The 21,913-nt window shown below is 37.3% G+C and overlaps 1 protein-coding gene across 1 annotated transcript in view; it reads right to left on the reverse strand.

Annotated features, from left to right (window-relative positions):
- Positions 1-21,913, reverse strand: part of LOC116506705 (ephrin type-B receptor 5-like) — a 182,524-nt gene that overhangs the window by 143,640 nt on the left and 16,971 nt on the right. Inside the window, 1 exon segment of the mRNA XM_032214573.1 lies at positions 5,937-6,164. Within this exon segment, the coding sequence (XP_032070464.1) occupies positions 5,937-6,033 (97 nt within the window). The 5' untranslated portion in view covers positions 6,034-6,164.

The raw sequence follows: 21,913 nt of genomic DNA on the forward strand, positions 1-21,913 counted from the left end.
GGCAGAGTGCTCCTGCACTGTTTCAGGGCTTTCGTCTGGCTGCTTCTTAAAGGCACCCTTAAAGGCCAGCGCATCATGAGGCTTTTTCCTTCTCCCGGGTCTTAAAGCCCTCCTGAGTGGCCGCAGGATTCCTCCTAGTGACCAAATCTGTCCGCTACCCTTGCAGGCTAATGGCGAGTGCTGCTACCCACGCCGGGGATTTTGCTGGCCACCAAGGTACTCACACCCTTGAGGAATAGTAAGTTGTACTTTAAATCAGTCTATCTTTCTCTCTCTTGCAAAGTTCACAGGAACCAGGATAACACAACCGTCCAGTTAGGGATTGAGTCGATAACTGGGTATTACCTGGTGACTAGGGTGTGGCCTAAAGAGCTTATTGGACTCAGTCCAATCAACGAGGACGAGGTTAACCCATCCTGGATACTCCTCCCCTCACTATGGAGAAGATGCCTATCCTAATATTGATGAGCCCATATTTTTCATTTCCAACCACCAATTCTGTTTTTCACTGCTTCATTATATTTTCTATAAACATTATAATGTTTTTTACTGATGCTAGTTGCTTCCAAACAATTGATGATCCAGGTTTGTGGCAATGAATCGACATATTTTTATAAGAAGATGATATTTTGTACCTCTGCTTTCTTTCTATTCTATTGGAAGCGTATTTTTTTCTAAATAATCTTTAATGTTATTTGCTATTATACCTCTGAGTAATCAAACACTGCACACAATTTGCCTATTATTATTATTATTATTATTATTATTATTATGAAGAAGAAGAAGAAGAAGAAGAAGAAGAAGAAGAAGAAGAAGAAGAAGAAGAAGAAGAAGAAGTAGTAGTAGTAGTAGTAGTAGTAGTAGTAGTAGTAGTAGTAGTAGTCTGAATGACTGGCAAATAAAGTGAAAATAGTACCAATAGTAATAGTCACCTTGGATGTGATCTCAAAATAACTGGAACACCACTTGAATACCATCAGCATTGACAAAATCACCATCAGTCAATTGCAAAAGGAAGCTTTACTCACAATCTACATTCTGCAATCATACTTTTGGCACCATCAAAGAATAACATCTGTCTATCCCAGGTCCTTGGGAAGAACTCAGTAGGTAGACAAAATATCAAATCCAGTCTAAACATCTGGCTGATTATGTAACGAACCATCATCATCCTCACCATCATTGCATTAGACCTGATTAATGAGACTTTCCTAATCTTCCTTCTTTAGTAATATGCTTGCTGAAGACTTGACAGATCTACTCTGAAAAGTCTCCCACAAACAGGTTACTAAAAAATGTGTTTATAGCCATCAACTAATAAGAATTTAAAATAGAATTAGTGATGGAAGTTGGACTTTTCAATGGATGCTAGTTGTAAGAATACACATCTTAACTCCAATCCTGGAAAAATGACAGTTCTGGAGAACATGAGCTGCAGGGTGCCTTTGGGGTCAATTTATGTTTATGATTTCTCAGAAGCATGTGACAGGCTGCTGGTTGGCTATTGGGTCAAACAGGGTGCCAGAATAGACTTGACAGTTCTACACAGCTCGTCTTATATTTTTGGTTTCTATGCTCTGTTAAGGCATTTAAGGATTATTCTGAAGCTGCTAACCCATCTCCTGTGTTAGCAAATGGGACTAAAAGGGGCATTCTCAAATGGAACTATTTATTTATTTATTTATTTATTTATTTATTTATTTATTTATTATTTATTTATTTATTTATTTATTTATTTATTTATTTGATTTGTCAAGCATGTATGAGAAAACAAGTATAAGTATGAATATAACATATAAACATGCAAGTATAAGCAGGTATAAGTATATACATAAGAAATACAAATAAATGGGAACAATAGGACAGGGACGGTAGGCACTCTGGTACGCTTATGCACACCCGAACCCTTACAGACCTCTCAGGAATGAGGTGAGATCCACAGTAGACAGTTTAAGGTTAAGGTTTTGGGGGTTTGAGTATATAACAGAGTCAGGAAGTGCATTGACCACTCTGTTGCTGAAGTTGTATTTTCTGCAATCAAGTTTGGAGCGGTTTGAGTTTATATCTATTGTTTGCCCGTGTATTATTGCGGTTGAAGCTGAAGTAGTCACTGACATGTAGGACGTTGCAGCTGACAATTTTGTGTATTAAGCTTAGGTCAGATCGTAGGTGGTATAGTTCTAGGTTGTCCAGGTCCAAAATTTCAAGCCTGGTGGCATAAAGTAATTCTACTGTGAGCAGAGGAGTGGAGTACTCTTTTCGTGAAATATCTCTGGACTCGCTCAATTGTATTAATGTCCATTATACAGTGTGTACATAGAAATTAGAAATTAGTACAGATAGAAACAAATGAAAAGTCTATGCTGTAAAGGAAATGGGGTGCATAAATGAACCAAGTTAAGGAAGCTGATGGAGGAAAAAAGTTAGCCAGATTTCACTTAATTCTTCAGGAAGTAAAATAAATAAATAAATAGTTAAAGGCCTCAGAACCAAGGTCAGCTATTTTTCTTGGATTGGAACAGAGCTTTTCCTTTACCCACAAATGTATCAAGTCCCATTTCCCATATTTGCAAGGAGCCATGATGATAATGAATCCACTGGGAGGATTGGACTTGAAATGGTATGAACAGAAAATATCGAGAACCACTTAGGAGGAGGCAACAGATCAATTCCTGTAGCAATAAATTATACAAACAAATAAATAAATGCATACGTGCAGAGGGGAACACGAGAGGAACCCAATGAATATATGTAGCAATCATCCCAGATTTTAAAAAAGCAAAGGCTAGAACATTATAGATGGAGAACATTATTATAATTGTGGAAGGTTAGGGCTGCTTGCCAATGAAGATAATGCAGCTTCACCAAGTAACAAGTTTAAAAAATGAATTCCCTGCCCCCAAGGGACTTTAATCAACATTTCCATTATACAGAGTATAATGATTGGATCAAATGAAAGGCTTGTGAAGTGCAACGTCTTGTTTCCTACATTTGCCAACTGGATAGCTGTGGGAAGCCCGCAGGCATAGTAGGAAATCAAGTCCCTTCCTCTGCAAACAGTATTCAGTAGCATGAGCAGTAGCCCCTTCGAATTCTGGCTATGGAGCTTCCATTTAAAGTCACAGGTAGTTAGGAAGGGAAAGGCAAAGCCAGTCAAGAATAAATGCCAGCCAAACACAAAATCTATGCATTGGTTCTTGTTTCAATTGAAAAGAAGAATGTTGGTGTGAAGTTGGTGGCTTCATAAACCAAGCAGCACAAAAATAATTTCTTGGGCTGGAATTCTAGGTACGGGAGGCAGCAAAAGACAGAGAAGGGAAGGAAAGTATTTAGATTTTAAGAGACCCTTGCAGAGGGTTTAAAAAAAAGGCTGTGTATGTGGATTCAATCTTGTTTTGGTAGAAAAGATTTTTTTTAAAATATAGTCTATTATGAGTTATATTAGTCACTTCTTGCCATGATTGATAACAATAGGGAGAAAAGGATGTTCTTATAAGGAGATTGATGTTGTATCAGAGGAAGGTCAGAAAGCAGACAAAGAAAAGCGGAGAGGGGAAACAAGGATAGAAAGTTAACCAGGGAGGGGAAGAGAGGGGTATCATGAGCACTCCTGTAGCTGGGCCAAAGAAAATCCCTGCGGCCACATGTGCTCACTGACCTGAGCCATTCATGATGAATGCACATCTCTCTCTCCCACGTAAAGGCCTCCGGAAAACACAGGTCAGAAAGCAGTGGGGGAAGCCAATGGAGGCAAAGGACTAGGCTGCGATGAATGAAAACAAGAAGTGTTGGGGTGTGCAGGGCCTGGACAAGAAAGGGAACAGAACTAGAAGACAAAAGAAGGAGATGGGGGCACCTTCCAAACAAAGAGGCTAGCTTCAAAAATTATTTCCCCGTTCATTCACTGTTTATAAACCACCTGCAGTATGGTCATCCAAACATCATTATATTTTCATCCCCCACCCCTATTCCCAATTCTTCTGTTTGTTTTTATATTCCTTCTCTTTAAAAACAAAACTGGGGTCAATCATCTTAAAGGCATTATCCAATTCCTTCGCTTCCTTGTTTTAACTCATCCAGTTGATAGTGCTTCTTCTGCTATAAGCAGCCACTAAGGAAGGATTCCCTCCCCCATCCAATGTTTATAGTACAGAAATCCAATGATTTAACAGAGCAGTGGGTTTAGCACACTGTTTGCATGATCACAAGTGAGAGTGCGGCATAATTCTCCCCTTCGTATGCCAGCCATCTTCTATTTGACAAAGCAAAGTGCAAACTAGTCTGCAGAGCAGGAATAGCAAAGCCAGGCCACAACAAAGCCCCTTTAAAATATTTCCATACCACATTATATTTAACTCCCAAGATGTGATTATCAGTACCTGTTCATAGGAGCCTATTACTGTACAAGTTAACAATAGAAAGGAGTCAAATGGGAAGTACTATGATATATTTTCTCTTCTCTTTTCAAAACATTGCATATGCAGAAGTCACAACAGTTCTATACAGTCAAATATATATATTTATATATTTGAATCCCCATCAAGCTTTCCTCAAGACCATAATTGGTAACTTGAGTTAAACAATAAACTTCAAAAAGAATAAACATCTACCTATGAATGAGACCTACATTCTTCTCGTTTTGCATACCAGCAGTTTTCTCCCTTAAATATTAATGAAGCTGTTACTCTGCTGACATGAATATGCTCCTTCCAAATATCTACATAACAATATTCTCCAAAAAAAAAGCACCAGTTTGGGATAATGGCAAATGCTAGAAACTGAGGGAGATGGTGAGTTCTAGTCCCACCTTCTGAAAAACCTTGCCAAGAAAAATGTGGGGTTTTGCCCAAGCAATCTCCAAGAATTGGATATGTTTGAATAGATGAAAAAAATCACCAATAAAGCAAAAGTACCTCCTTGAAACTAATTTCAGCTCAATACTTTCTTGCCTCAACGGTTGAATCAACCCTGAAATCAGTACAATAGGTTTTTTTAAATTACATAATAAATTACAGGAGATCCACAGATGTTCAGAAGATAAGAGGGTGATAATTCTTCAGAAATACCATCTAAAGATTGCTATCAAGAATGGCGAGAGTCCCAGTGGAGGGTTATCTTATACAGTTGTTTATATTAAATTTAAATGTGAGATTTTTATCACTTTCTACTCTCTTTAATATTATTGAAAAGTGTGAGTTTTTTTCTTACTTTCTATAAATCCCAAGGACTAGAACTTTTAATTTATAAAGCAACCATCAGAAACCATTTTGTTGCCTTCTGTAGTGTGGACATTTGTAATAACTCAATAATTCTAATGTCTTTCAGGATTCACAGAAGCTTAGTAACTTTGAATGGCAAGAAATTTGGGGGTTTAATAATAAATCAGCATTGAGCATATTTAATATTTATTAAATATATAAATTAAAGAGTGGGACTGAGACATGATGCATTCTAAAAGCCAACGAATGTAGCCTCTGGATTTTATTTTATTTTTTAGAACTGGAAAACTCAAGATTTGAGAATTTTGATCAGCTTTCCTCCAGCCATACAATATATCTGGGGTAAAATACTTAGAAGTAGCATTTAACGATCAGTACTCACAAGAGCAAAACTGCCTAGCAAAGGATCAGAAAAGATCTTCAGTTAGCTCTGACAACATTAGTCAGCGGTACATGCCACTTGTAAATAAAGAAGCTGGGAATAAGTATTTGACATAATGGGAAAGGTGGAAGGAAAGAGAAGACCAGGACATCTAGCAGCAAGATGGATGGATTCAGTTCCAGTGCCAGCACGGTGGGGAGACCTGAAAGAATAGATTAGGGATAGACTGTCATGCAGAAAAAATTACCTTATGTGATCACTAGAAATCAAAAAATTATTTGGTGGCACATAATCAATAATATTTCTATTATGGAGTGAATCAGTTTTGCATTTACCTTCTAGAGAAGATGCTAGGCCAAGAAGGCACATTATCCATAGCCAAACCATTATCACTGCATGTTCCTTCATTCTCCTGATGATGTTAGGATCCATTTAGTTTCTCCAGCACTTCCAGCATCTTCCATAAACCAGAGTTCTCACAACAGTTATTCCAGAGGACAAGAAAGGCCACACGTCTGAATGTAAAAGTGCAGGCAGCTCCGTATGAAAAGAGGTGAAGGGCTCTGCAATAAAGAAGTGATAGACAAAAGCTATTATACCAATCCTTCTAAACCAACTAACTCTGAAAAACTCCCTGATTTAATATCCTACCACGAAAGGCAAAAAAACATAAATCATTATTTAATAAATTGTTTTTTTAATTATCCTAAAAACTTACGTACATTTGCCCTGAAAGAATTCCGTTTTGCATAAATTGGACTTCCCTTTGGAGCATTTCTCCTTGCAAGTTCAACCTTCGTGCTAGATTGCATGCTATGAGTAGTGTCTATTTTAAACATTTTTGAAAGGACATTCCACTACAAATGATAGAAATTGAAACATAAGGTTATAACATAATTCTCATTTTCATAGCTTCTTCTTTGGGGGAGACCACGGGTATGCCATTTAGATCTGCTAGAGGAAATAGTTATGCAATATAAAAAATAAGTAAATATTCCCAGCACCATCCCAGTAACAGCTTTCCTTTGCACTTTTGTAATTTTTCAATTTCAATTTCATTACCTATGTCATGTCAGAACTAACAGTCTTTATATCCATCGTGAATAACACGTATTCTTTTCTAATTTTAAACATAAACAGAGACAAGTTGGTGCCAGGCTAGAAACTGGGAAATTGTGAGTTCTAGTCCTGCTTTAGGCACAAAGTCAGCTGGTGATCTTGGGCCAGTCCCCTTCTCTCAGCCTTCGGGATCAGGTAAGCACTTCGGGAAAAACCTCGCCAAGAAAACTGCAGGGACTTGTCCAGGCAATTGCCAGGAGTCAACTTCATGTCCTGGCTTCAGCAAAGGCAGAAACAATCCATGCAGTTGTTAAGCAAGTATGAATGGAGCGGGTGCTTGGGGGTGAGGCTTGCAAGAACATCAGGAAAGCTTATCTGGAGAGATGGCAGGAGTCAGGCAGGGGGAAGACAACATAAAAAATGTTGAGGAAGTAGAGGAGTATGCCTGGGTAGACTAAAGCCTGAGAAGGCATAATTCAACTAGAAAGTCAGTAATCCAATATCAAGCAATAGCTTGAAAAGTACTGAGGGATGAGCCAGAAACTTGGTCAGAGACACGTTGAGGTCAAAACAAAGCAGGAGTAGAAAATAGAAAATCAAGTGGCTTTCAGCAATGGAAGCTGTCTCCACACAGTTTAAATTCACTCCCCTCTGAGCACACCCAGGTGAGGCTCTCCCTGCTCAGAGGTTGCCAATAATGAAGCACTGGGCTTGGTTGTACAGCCAGCATCTTGCTACTTGCTCATGAGGCACTTAGTTTCCAGGGTGCAGGATTCTAATGCCAGGAAAGGTCTCCCTGCTTCTTGGAGGCCCTGAGATCAACATTCACTCAAAGCCATACGCACACATAGCATCTTGCATAGCATCTTTTTTCTGCACTCCCAAGAAATCATGCATGTAATGTTCTATTCAATTCTGCCGAAGTTTCATTATTTATTCTAGGTTTTCTTCAATGATATTTTTTCTATGCAACTTCTAATTAGAACTGGATGAAGAAACTGTGCTGTGATATCAGATAGGCTACCAAATTCACATTTCTGAAATCAGGATGTGAGTCAGGAAATAATTGAAATTCAGGATTTATAATTTTCAGCATGTTTCTGAAGAGTTATCCAAACATATATGTGTATGTTAGGGACATTGGTACAAAAATAAAATTATTGTTTAGAAAATGTACAAAGAAGCTTTTAATGTAAGTGAAACTGCTTACAAAAAAAAAATCTGGGCTATGTAAGGACATGCATTAGGAGTCGTGTACAGAGTTTCAAAGTACAGAAAATGAAGTTTTTCTACACAAAATGTATGCTTTATATGACACTGGACACTCAAGAAGTAGTACCGAAATAAGGCATAATTAAATGAAATTAATGGCAGTCACTCATATTAAGTGAACTAATTTCCCACATTCAGCAATTATGTACCACTGCATACCAGCTGATGGACAAATGTGCCATCTGGCTCCATGCTTCCTAGATATCTGGCTGGAGATAGTGATGATTATATTTTCCTTTTTATTAGCAGATACCATGTGGCCTTCTAAGAGAGGGGTCTTAATGCTATCAAGCAAAGCGGTCAAATTTGCTATTTCATCTTGAATTGATATTTTTCTGGTAGGAGAACATGGTGAAAATTGAAATGGATTAGGATAGATTTGAATGGACTGGACTGGACTGGAATATGGAACAGAATGGAATGGACTAGAATGGAATGTGGAATAGAATGGAATGGAATGTGGAATATAATGGAATGGAGTGGGAATCAGAATACAATGACACCTGAGCTTCCGAAAATTTCTATGACTGAAGCAGGACAACTGAATTATAAAAACATATCTGATTCACAAAACACACAATAGAGACAGGCCAAAATTGCTTGCAACTGAAATAGATTTATAGCCAATTCCCATTGTTGGCTGGTAGGTCAGTATTTGCATTCCCTAAGACTCTGTTGGAATCTCAGTTTTTATTTGAGATGTTGACACCAGCTAAACTGTTTCCTACATAAATAATCTGACTTTATACATCCTGTCTTTCTCTATCCAATACCTGTCACTCCTTGTTCTCAGAGGAACTACATGTGTCAAACTATGCTTGAAAAAGAACAAATTTAAAATAAGAGATGGGAAAATTAGCAACTCCATCTTTCTGGATATTTATTTTCTGTGTAGCATTGGTAGTATGGACTTCTAACCAGTCAGAAATGACAGCATAGAAACCAAAATATAAACATTTCTCTTCAGAAACTCAAAAACCACATAATTTGTACTTTGCATCTGGGATGTATTGTATGATTCTGTTATGCAGGCAGGATCTGAGTAAAAGAAGAAAAACAAAATACAACAGCATTTTTACTTGGCCAACTTGGAAATCTCTATCTCATTTTCTCTGGCATCTATTTAATTATTCATAAAGCCAACAAATCCAGAATGATGAATTTGAATAGGCTCATCCAGCCATCTGTCACCTATGACCCAGGAAACTCAATGAAAGAATTCTTAAAATCTCAAGTAAACAAGCATTTCTGAAAGCCAAAAAGGGTGTCAGAACTGAGTGCACAGCTTTCTTCTGGCACATATCCAAAGCAAGCACCAAGCAACCCAAGTCTAAAGGGAAGCATCTTTTAAACTTTTTACAATTTCCAATCTTTTTAACTTTGGGTAGAAGATACTCTTGTTGGCCTATTTATTGAAGTTTCTAATACCCGGATTTCCTAAAATGGCCTGAAAGGTCTGAAAGTTGCCAGGTCTCAAGGTATGTCCAGATTTTTTTAGTATTTGTTTACTATACTCTGCGCCAGGGGTGGGTTCAAGCAGTCACTACTGCTGGTTTGCTTGTGTGCTTGATGTGCACTGTGCGCGCATGCGCAATGCACTAAAAATTGTTCTGCACATGCACAGAAGCAAAAAACAAAATGGCAGCACCTATGGCGCCGCCTGAAGAACCGGTTCAGGAGTGTGCAGGCCTGGGTCGCTGCCGGTTCCAGGGATCCAGACCACCAAACCATTACCAGTTCGGCTGAACCAGTCTGAACTAGCACTGCGCTGTAGTATTTCTGAAAGCTGGACAAAAAGGCATAGGTTAAGTTATTTTCTTCTTGCAAGATCCAATCTGGGTCAGTCATTGGGAACCTCTGGTGCTGGTGACCAACCTAGATTGGATCTTGCAACATTTTCCTGGGACACAGATTTTCTTTTAATGTTTGTTACTCATCAGTTTCTACCAGGCACAAGGTTCAATTAAAATCTTTCTGTGACTCATAAGCACTATTTTCCCCCTCTACCAGTGTCTTTCTCTTCTATTATCTCCACCCACTTTGCAACATCATTGCTTATCTTTCAGGAGCATCTGCTCATCAGAAATCCTGTCAATGCTTGGAAGTATTTCAAAGTCACTGAAGTCGGGAAAACAATTGAAAGAGTTGATCAGATCGGAAGACTTTATAAGGACTGAATTTGCAAGCTATATCGAGAAAGCTACAAAAACTCATAGGTATCACTCAAAGTATGTAACAGCAGTCAACAGTGCAACCCTATACAAGCCAGTAATAAAGTTGACAAGAATTGTTTATCAAAAACAGCCCTCTGTAAAGAAACAATTAAATTGACTAGAGTTGTTGAAGTTGGATAGTTGGAATTGTTAATTAAAAACTCTTTAGCAATTAACACTCAAAAATAGGCCTGGATATACATCAAGCCAAACAACTAAAAACTATTTTGCCAGAATGAAGTAGCAAACTACTAAAGCATTGGTATGAATGCAGTTACTTTTAAACGCCCTTGCCTTTGCATGTTTACTCACATATTTTTTGAAACAAATATCTAAATTCTTGATATTGAGGTAGGTGTTTAAGCCATTTCAATTGCTAGATTCATCCTAGTTTTTAGAAATTACAATCTTTGCCTGCAATATTGTTTCCTATATGATGTCCCAATTACTTACCTCCTTATTTCAAGAGCTTTCCAGCTGACCCAACATCTGTCATGTATGTGGGATGGGTAGCTATATAAATTTAATAAATCAACCAAGCTTTTCAACAGCTAATTCTGCAATGAGCTCACTGCTCTACAGACGATAAAGAGGACACCATGAAAGCTCACCAGCAACCTGTAATGTTAGTGATAACTGGATCAAACATTTTAATTGGTTAAAAGTTGGTAGAAATTTTAGTCACCAATAAAACTCTATACTCACATCCAAGAGCAAAAATATAGATTTCCTTCTGCAAATCTGTAAGTACCAGGTACTTTGATATGTAACAAAATATTGTTTGTGCAAACACCTTTTTCTTCACTTTACAGTCATAACTGGATGATTTACCTACACACATGCAAAAGCAGAGGGGAGTGAAAGTGACTTCCCCTACTTTCCCTCCTCTCCGGAGGAGGAAAAGTGAGAAGGAAAAAAAGAAAGAACAACAATGCAACATATGGTTTCATTTTGCTCAATTTCTGCTTATCTTCATGCAGGGCTGGCTGTATTTTGAGGTTTTGGCCCCTTTCCAAGTCAATGAAGCCATACAGATTGGAGCAAGTGGTGTGGGTGGGTTTCCTAACCTTGGAATGCACCTCTGTACATACATTTTGACTAATAGCAAAATGTGGACATCGTCGCTTAATGCAACTTCAACTTCTTCTGGGAATTTCTGAAGAGCTAGTTTGGTCTAGTGGTTAAAGCACAGGCTAGAAGCTAGGAGACTTGGGTCTAGTCCCAGTTTAAGCATGGAAGTGCTTGGGTGATTTAGGGCTAGTCATTCTCTCTCAGCCCAACCCACTTCACAGGATTGGTGTTGAGGAGAAAACAGGAGGAGGAGCAGTATTATGTATGTTCGCCACCTTGAGTTACTTATAAAGTATTTATAAAGTTACTTATAAAGGCTATACATGAAGGGATATAATAAAGAGGGATTGGAATTCTAATAAATAAAATAGCAATAGCAATAGCAGTTAAACTTATATACCGCTTCATAGGGCTTCAGCCCTTTCTAAGCAGTTTACAGAGTCAGCATATTGCCCCCAACAACAATCTGGGTCCTCATTTTACCCACCTCGGAAGGATGGAAGGCTGAGTCAACCCTGAGCTGAGATTTGAACAGCCAAACTGCAGAACTGCAGTCAGCTGAAGTAGCCTGCAGTGCTGCACTTAACCACTGTGCCACCCCGGCTCAAATAAATAATATAAATTTGTATATCACACTTTTTACTTAATTGGCCTGCTTGGGTTCAGAATATATTATATTTTCTGTTTCTATCATATCAATTCAAAACAGATATATCACTTCTGGAAAATGTGTTCAGATAATTCTTCTCGTGCTAAATTAACACTCTGGGACTATTCAGATTTAAAACTCTTTTAAAAACAATTTTATGGTAGATATGAATGGGTTCTGGGATCCTTACACTGGATCAACCACTAGTGGATAATAAAAAAGAGGGTTTGTGGTTTGTTTGTTTGTTTGTTTGTTTGTTTGTGAATTTTTAGATTGAAAGATAAATACCATTTGTAAGTGGCCATCCACTGGTAGTACTTACAATTACAACATATTTCTACTACCTAGAAATTGACAGCTAGACCATAGAAAATATTCTCTGTGCTGCTATTATAGGCAAGAGATTAGTCCTCCAACATTGCAAAGACAAACATAGGCCAGTGGATTGAAAAACGATGTTACTATTGTCTTATGAATAAGTTGCCCATAGATGTAGGTCATGCATCGCTGATTACAATGAAATATCTTTCATTTATCTTTTATTAAAAACATGTAAAATTATATGCCGTATATATAAAGCCATATAGACAGAAAGCTCTCCTCCTCTTCCAATGTATCCATACTGGTAGCTAAATCTTAAATCTTAGTCTGACAAATAAGACCTGTCATTGAGAACATGGAGTTCATATAGTCTTCCTAGCACTTGAGGTAGGACAAGAATCTATGGGTGGAAGCTTTACAGTGAGAAATCCAAATTGAACTAAGCAAAACAAAACAAATTGAACTAAACAAATATATTGACTATAAGAGGTATTCAGTAATGGAACAGCCTGCCTCCTTAAGGGGTGGTGCTCCATTACTGGATGTTTTCAAGAAAGGAACAGACAGCCATTTGTCCAGAATGCTGTGAGGTTTCTTGCACTGACAAGGATTTGGACCAAAAGACCTCCAAGGTCTCTTTCAACCCTTAGAATTCTTGATTCTAAGAGGGGTAGTATAGCACACTTAGCTGCACCTATGATGCTATCTTAGTGATGTATCCCAGTCTTTCTGAAACATGCAACTTTACCTTCAAGAAATAAGGCCATTTGGGGATGAAGAAATATGTCTGCTCCTAAATGTCTCCTTTACATTAGTGGTACCCAACATTTTCAGCTCTGTGGACCAGTAGTGGTGGGTGGCAACAGCAGGGGGGTATTGTGCGTGCAACCTAATCTCATGCATGCGCAAATGGAGTATTGCATATAAGCCTGATGATTGCATGGACATGATCCCAACAGGCTGCAGACTGGTACCAGATTGGGGGTTCTAGATTATCCATTATTTGCTGCCTAACACTACTACCATTGTAATGCTGGAATCATTCCTCCTTAAATGAGAATGGTTCATGATGCAAAATAAATCTAGTCAGTTACAGAACAAACCACCTAGGAAGATCTGTAGTTCCATTTTCTATTTTTAGCAACTGATTACAGCTTAAACTTTAGTCAACAGTTAAACAAACTGACCGTAAACCTGGTTCATTTCCTTGGAAAACTAAAATGATAAGATTTCAGCTTCATGTGAAAGACAAGTCAGGAACCAAGTGAAACAGAACTAAATCCTAGTTTAATTCTATCCCTAGCCACATGGGAGAAGATCAAGAAAGCAGAAACTATACAGTCTAGCACCATGCTGGTTATTTCTACTCTGGATGTGCCTAAAATGTTATATTAATGTTTTGAATGCTAGATGAATAATTACTTTACTATCTTCACAAAACCCTATCCACATAAATTTGGCTTGCTGTCAAATTGAAGATTGCAAAACAGCTATATAAAAGGTGGGAGGTTTTTTTCCCCAAAAAATCAAGACACTATTCTCTTCTTTGCCAAAGAATCTATTAAGTAAATCCAATGTATAAATGAATGAGCAGAGACATCTAATTACTGTTCCACAGCAACTTAAGTTTTGGTTTGTGCTTTAAGCTATTTCCAAAATTGCTCGTAAATGTATTGTGCATGATCCATCCAAAGATAAACTCTCTTAAGTTCAAATGAATGCAGAGAAAAGAAATCCAAATATTTGCTTAACTCTTCCACTAAAAAATCACCACAACTTAAAACAGCTTAACCTCACCTAATCTAAAAATCTTGGTATACGTTTCTTTATATGCAACTCAAGTGCTTGCAGTAGATAGTGCTTATAGCAGTAAACTGACTTTTTAAAACAATTAGTGTGTACTTTTCTTTTACGAAATACCTGGTGTAAAAGTGAGAAACTTTGAGTGTATTGCTATACCACACATCTCTTTTTTCTGCTCAATCATGTCCAATTCTAGGAGGTTGCCCGAACAAGCCCCTGAAGTTTTCTTGACAAGATTTTTTCAGATTGGTTTGCCATTGTCTCCTTCCTGGGGCTGAAAGAAAATAACTGGCCCAAGGTCACCCAGCTGGCTTTCTACCTAAGGTAGAATTAGAATTCATGGTCTCTCAGTTTCTAGCCTAATGCCTTAAGACCAAACTTGTTCTCATGTGTCTTTTTTTTACTTTAGCAATAAGACTAAAGGGTTTATTTCATGCAATGCAGAGGGTGTTCAACACTGAAGCTGGTATTGGGTTAACTGAGAAGTTGTTTCCATAATTATTCTTGCCTCCAGCTAGATAGGGTTTTACCCAGACACCATTTGGAATACTGTGTCCAGTTCTAAAGGTCTCACTTTTAAAAAGATATTGAGAAGATCGAGCAAGTCCAGAGATAGGCAACAAAAATGCTGCAAGGTCTGAGGGACAAAACATATCAGGAAAGATTGGAGATACTGAATATTTATAGTTTGGATGAAAGAAGAGAAAGAGGGAACACAATTGAAAGGGAGTATTTTCATATTAAGCAAAAATTAAGAACACGGGGGCATAAGCTCAAGCTGACAAGAGGGAAGTTCAAAAGTAATATTTGAAAGTATTACTTCACAAAAAGAGTAGTGGAAGCTTGCAATCAATTTCCAGCGGAGTGGGAGGGGGAGTGTTTAAATTTAATTTAAACATGCTTGGGATGGACACATGTTGATCATCTGACAAAAGTTCTAAAAATAAAAAAAAATAATCAAAGGGCAGACTTGATGAACCAATAGATTTTTCTGCCATCAGTTTTCTATGTTAAAAATAAAACGGAGAACCACAAAAAAAATTAAATGAGGACCTATAAAGTAGGAGTTTTTTTTCAGGAGGTGAAAGCTCTAATACAGCTATGAAGCTATGACTTTAGGATTGATGAGTACTGACTAATTCACAGGACAAATTTATACTTAAATGTGTGAGCTTAATAGCAGGTTAAAAAAATCCTTAATCTTAATACATTTCATTATTTTGGATAATAAAATATACATCCGACATATGTAAAGGAGTATTTTTGGCTAGGTAGGTAAATGATGAAATTTATTACATGAGATATTGATTAACTGATCGAAAGTCATCGCCTTAATCACAAGCATTCTTGCTACTTGTAGAATGGATTAAGTAATCTCACCCACCATACAGAAAAATGTAATTATTGACAACTGGAGAGAGTTTCAGAGTGCCTAGCCCTAGTACACATAATTCGGTACACAAAAGAAAATGGATCTCAAATTATCCAGGTACCAATTTTCCTCCAGTCTTCAGCACAGTTGGAAAATCTAGACTCAAAATTTTGTTGGGCTACACAACAATGCATCTCATTTGCTTTCAATATCACCTTCCGGTTTGGCTATTAAGACAATGACTCAAATTTGTTTTTTTTTATAATGAATTGTTACATTAAATGTAGCATAAATAAATCTAATATGAAATAACTGTACATAATCAGAAATATAGTAAATTCTCTTGGTCTTTCAGAGCCACTGGGTCTATTCTTAAAACAGCTAAACACCGAAGTAAGACAGAAAAGAAAGGGTTTCATACTCCAGATAAATCTTGAATGGATTTATCTGAAACAATATTATATAGTATGGATGCTCAGTTTAATCCAGTTGATCAGATTGAATCACTCCTTCAATTTAAACCCTCAGACTGAATTATGAACCATGTGAATATAATCAAGTATATTTGAATTCGTTTGGATATTTGATGGGCTTTGGCAAACACATAGTCCCACTTTTGTCTAACTGAATTGATTGGATCCTGGCACAAGTACTTCACTCTCAGACGATTTAACTTTGAGTGGAAAACAGATAATATTAACATCCCTGGCAGATAACCTGCAGCTTCTGAACTACATCTATCCTCCAGGGCTGCCCAACTAAATCAGCCATAAATCAGTTTCAGTTGTCTGCATTTCTAAACTGGAAATGAGCAAATCTTGTAGTTCCAGTCCTTAAAAAGAACTCCCCTATTAAAAACCAAGAGAATGAAAAAACCTCTCTTTTCCACCTTTTGAAGGCACATTCACAAATTCTGGCCTCAACCCTTCACAAAACATTAAACACCAAAGGTCACAAACCCTGCTTTGGCCCACCTGAAACAGGCAAAGAATGGCACCCACATACTAGCGGTTCTTAAATCACAGTTTTACTATCAGAAGAGCATTCAATTTTCTCACTACATCCCTCCCAAATATTCTTTAAATTGGGGTCTGGCTAGTGCTGTTTGCAGAGAATGACCAGACCAGACCTTAGAGAGAAATAAAGAAGCGCTGTTGTAAAAGCTATCTCAACCCAAAAAACTGTCTTTAATATTTATTTATTTATTTATTAAAAAATATATTCTTTTTCATAATTTTAGTCCAAAATCATGAATTCCCCAAATTGTGGTTCTTTTTAAACATAACTTCCTTATTTTTTTTAATCAAAATCAAAATAAATTTGAAATATTTTTAAATAAAAAATAAAAACTAACAGAAAAACTGAGACAATAGAAAGGTCCTAATGTAGACAGAATTAAGGGATAGATGTGCAATAAAAATAAGATGATATAGAAACCAAAAGACAAACAATGACTACTGATTTCTTTTACAGCAGATATAAATAAAAAAAGTTGAACTCTTGGTTTACAAATACAATGTAATCTCCATTTTTTAAAGAATCTATAAATATTACTAATACAAAAATCCTTATGCCATGCTTTCATTTTGTTCTATTTCAGGCAAAAAGTGCAAAAGAGACTTCCAGTTGGTATGAAATTTAGCCAACGTCTTTTCTTTAACCAGGTGAATTTTGTCATCCCAGACAGCAAATCACCTTTACCAACTCTTCCACTGTGAATCTTTCTAACACTGGGCCATATAGAAAATCTTGCTTCCATTATCTTATACAAGAACAAAATGCCATCATTTCTTCCAACTATGATTATCTTTAAATAACCACTTTTTCATCAGTGATAAGAAAAGCTGACATTTCAACCAGAATTCTTCCCTTAGAAGAAGATGCAGATGAGTAAAAGGTGGAAGATTATCCTTCCATTTTCTCTCCAAGACTCCAAATCAAAATCAATATCTCCCCAAAATCCATTTTTAACAAAGCTCACTGCTTGAGTCTACTAGGGAGTCACAGTATTTAGCTAGAAAATGGGCTAAATTACCATAATCATCTTTGTATTTTTATAATCTGGTCTTCGTTAATTTAATTCCTTTATTTATTTATTTGAAATAACTGATTACCATTCATGAACAAAAGCTCTTGAGCCAGCTGGATAAATTTAAATACAACAATAATTACTAAAGCCATTTGGGATAAAAGAAATATAACAAAGTTTCAGTAGCAGCAGCAACATATGGAAAACTATTGCAAAATGTACAATTCTCTAAAAGAAACCAAAGTGGAGAAAATGTCCAAGTTAAAGACACAGAAAACAACACTGTAAGCTTTTTTATTGCATGCATGCCAAGATGACCTTCAAGATAATGTAGGTGATTTTTGTGTGCTATTCTACTCTCAACAGGTGTGCCACTACCAAATGAATATTCGCCTCTCATTGCTGAGTGAGGAATAGGAAAGAAGCCCTACAGAACACCTTAGCTTGCCCTAAGCTCTTAGAAATTTAATGTCTATTGTCTGAAACATCTAAGTTTGAGGGACTAAGGAGACAAAAAGTGAAGACAAGAGAACGTTGACAAGGCAAGGTTGCCACCTGAGTTGGAATAAAAGGTCAATTTGGAAAAGGCAGAATAGAGTAGAGTAGAGTAGAGTAGAGTAGAGTAGAGTAGAGTAGAGTAGAGTAGAGTAGAGTAGAGTAGAGTAGAGTAGAGTAGAGTAGAGTTCAGTTCTTTATTGGCCAAGTGTGATTGGACACACAAGGAGACAATCTTGGCTTAAGGCAGGAGAAAAGTCCACAAAGTACCATGATAGAACATTGATGGATGTGTGGAACATGGAGGAGGAACTGGGGGTAAAAGAGCAAAAAAAACATATAAAAACAATTCTTTGTTCCACTCTTCCCCACAGAAGAGTATATAAGAAACAGATCAGTTATTTGTGTAGCACTTCAAAGCCATTGTGTCTTGATTTTCAAAGCACATACTCTACTCTACGAAGCCTCCATGATGCAGAGATAGAGATTTCTGATATCAATCAATTGGCAAGTTGAAACAGGCAGTTTTTACAGTGGTATAAAACCCAAGATGTCAGAACAAAACTACACATGGGCAATCTAATTTCTTTTAAACATCTGTTGTCAGACAAGAAGGTCAATTTTAAATGATTGCACTTTTCATAGCAAATTCTAATTTGCTACTAAGCTGTTATTGCCTTATTTCTAATAAAAAATATCTTTGACCCAGGCTTTAGCAAAATAATTTTGAACTGACTATAATGGGAACATTAAATTCCATTCAAATCAAACTTAAACTTGGATTGTTCCTACTTAGCATGCTCAATGTCCATTAGCATATTTTAGCTAGCAAGGTAGCACAATCACCTGGGAGCTACTGTTGTGAAATGTTGTAATATTCTGATATTGTTACTAAAGTCTCCCATACTGTATTAAGCTGATTCCTGGTTACAGCAAAGATACCTTTGTGTAGTTTTCTTGGTAACAGGACAGAAACAATTCAGTGCTGCCTTCTCCAAACTGACTCCCCCCCCCCACTTTCTTAGGCTACTGGGATTTCTCAATGGTCCCCCATCCAAATATTAACAGAAACTAAGTCTGGTTTTATTAGGTCAGCCAAGGTCAGTTATACACTGCAAGTTGCTGTGACCTCTTCTATTCATGTATATGTTTACCCATTCCTTAGATTTATACTCAGCTTCCCTTCAAGAGCTCCAGTGTACATAGCGCTCCCTCCTCCAGTTGGGGGATTGGGCTGAGAAAATGACTTAAAAAAGTGAATTTCCATGGTGCAGAGTGGAACAAGAACTTGAATTGCCCCACTCCTAACTCAACACTTAATCACTACACCATACTCGTATTAGAGAGTATTATTATTAGTTTTAGAAAGTAGTAGTAATATTAGAGAGCCAACATGATGTAGAAGTTAAGGAACTGTGTTAGAAACTGGGAGATTGTGAGTTTTAGTCTTGCCTTAAGCATAACCCTAAGCTGGGTAAGCTTGAGCTAATTATTTTCTGTCAACATTAGGAAAGAAACAATGACAAACCATTAAAAAAAAACTTGCCAAGAAAACTGCAAACACTTGTCTAGGCAGTCTCTAAGAATCGGACACAATTGATCAGAAGATAAAAAAAACACTCAGAAATTAAAAAAAAAAAGAAAAGAAAACATTCATGATTTTTACTGTAGTTTATGGTCTTTGGACTCCCAAGGGCTGGACCTCATGCTATTATAGCAGCCAACAAGTCCAGGATAAGGTAGGTTGAAACAGATAAGACTTCCAGCTGAAAAAAGAATCTGGCTATGCAACTGAGGAAATAATCTAGAATCCATGAAAGCACAAGAAATGTGATCAATTCTGTCATATAATGTACTCTTGTTTTCCACAGAGACAGTCCATCTTTGAAATTATGCACCTAGTCCAGCAAATACAAAAGTTTTCCTCTCCAAGTATGAGAGCCGCACACAGAGCATCTTCCTCGTACATCTATGTTAGATCTACTCATCTTACTTCCAAAAGAATAGAGCAGAGCAGTATACAGAAGATACCCTGATAATCTCCTTTAAGGACTAATAAATCCTGGTCCTTCATAGGTGGTGATACCCTGAGTCTTAAGACTGCTTCTCGGACATTATTGGAGCATTTTGCTTTCTTCCCTTAGGAACTTCTACATTTCTGTAGTTTTCTCCAGAGCCTTTTCCCAAAACAAGAGAAACTTCAAGCCGACAGACTACAAAAATTAGCATGGTTATATGAACTTAAGAAAGAGGTCCTTTTTTTAAAGAGTTAGTGCTTGGTGGGAGTGGGATGGGTTAAAGGGACATATTCATCAATATAGTAATAAAGATAAAAGCATCCCAAACCCTACTTGCTCCAAGCCATTCTTTGCAAGGTTGTCTGTTTCACCAGACAAGAGTTCAAACTGAACCTCAACCTCTCAGAGCTCTCTGCTCAGCCACCCAGACGGCATGACCAACATGGAGACTCTCTGGACTCGCCAGGTATCATCAGTGGGGACTGGCAGACATACTTCACACCTGGAGGCTGGTAAAGAGCTTTTAATTATTTTGAATTAATGGTTAAGAGAGACAATATCCCTTTATCATCTCATCATTAATTACTACATCCTCCCGATCACTGTGAGTTATTTAAAATGTAGGGGATCTCAGAAGTGTTGCACTAGTTTCTTTCTCTTGGCAAGATGTAACTTGATGGATGAGCTGGTGGTTTGAGTGCTCTTTTTAATTACCCAATATGGGGAGATTATATCTTTGTAATATTTCTCAGGCGCCTAACTCAGAAATAATTGCATGCCTGAGCTATGGAGAGAGTCACTCTTTGTATATTAGCTTATGGTTGATTCCCTACAATCTTCGCAGATGTACTTGGAGTTGACTAGAAAGGTAGCATGGGCCAGGATTATACCTTTTAAGATTTCTGTCTTCGGCTGAGGATTGCCACAATTTTTCAGTCCCAAACAGAATTTTATCCTCTTGGTCTGGTGCCAAAAAAAAAGGAATCTGTGATGGTGGGGGAGAGAGACTTCCTGTAGCCCATGTGCCTTCCATTGCCTTACATGCATCTTCTCGCTATTAAGGCCTACTGGCTATCAAAACCCCAAGCTATACTCATAAAGCAGCATCTATGACCTTACCACCATAGGCTGGAAATAATTCACCACATAAAGAGTTTCCTCTGCAATCCCACTTCACACACATACAAAACATTTAGGCATCCTAGCAAAGAGTCAAAGGCAAATTCTGGTTACAATATTTGCATAAAGTTGAGATGGCCCCATCTTTGTAAAATCCTTCCATGAGCATCAAAAGAAAGTGAGAAAATTTTTGCAGGCTACAAATGGTTATCCTTCCAGTTGATGGTGTATAGCCAATACTGACTGGCTGCATAGCAAGGTAATGGCATAGGACCATTTTAACTAAGACCACATGAGAAAGAACAAAGAAAATGACACAGAGCTTAATCTGTCAGTTGACTGCAATATACAGCTGTGAACTGCCACTCAAGGAGAAATGGGAAACACTGCAGAGGGAGATAGCCTCATATCCTTCCACTTCATCCCTTATTCAAATACTTTCTCAAATGCGCTTCATCTCCTTCCACAGAAACACTTTTTTTAAAAAAGAAAGAGAAAGAAAGAAAGAAAGAAAGAAAGAAAGAAAAAGAAAAGAAAGAAAAAAAGAAAAAAAAAAAGAAGAAAGAAAGAAAGAAAGAAAGAAGAAGAAAGAAGAAGAAAGAAAGAAAGAAAGGGAGGAAAGGATGATATAAATAAATTTAAAGCAAAACCTCTGAACCAATCAGCTTCACAGAGGCTGAATTAATTCCTCATGCTAATTTAGCATCAGCCAATGTTAACAAGCCTCCTACAGACGGTCAGTATTTCTTTTGAAGTGAAACAATATGGTGAAAAGATTCCCCAACTGAAGATGAAAGAGTCTAGACTGCCAGAGTTTATCACTTCAAAGCAACAAACGGGCCATTAACTTAAAGAGTAAATTCTTTGGCAAGGGACAGTATTTGACAAGAA

This window comes from Thamnophis elegans, chromosome 3, assembly GCF_009769535.1.
Source record: "Thamnophis elegans isolate rThaEle1 chromosome 3, rThaEle1.pri, whole genome shotgun sequence".
Classification (NCBI taxonomy): Eukaryota; Metazoa; Chordata; class Lepidosauria; order Squamata; family Colubridae; genus Thamnophis; species Thamnophis elegans.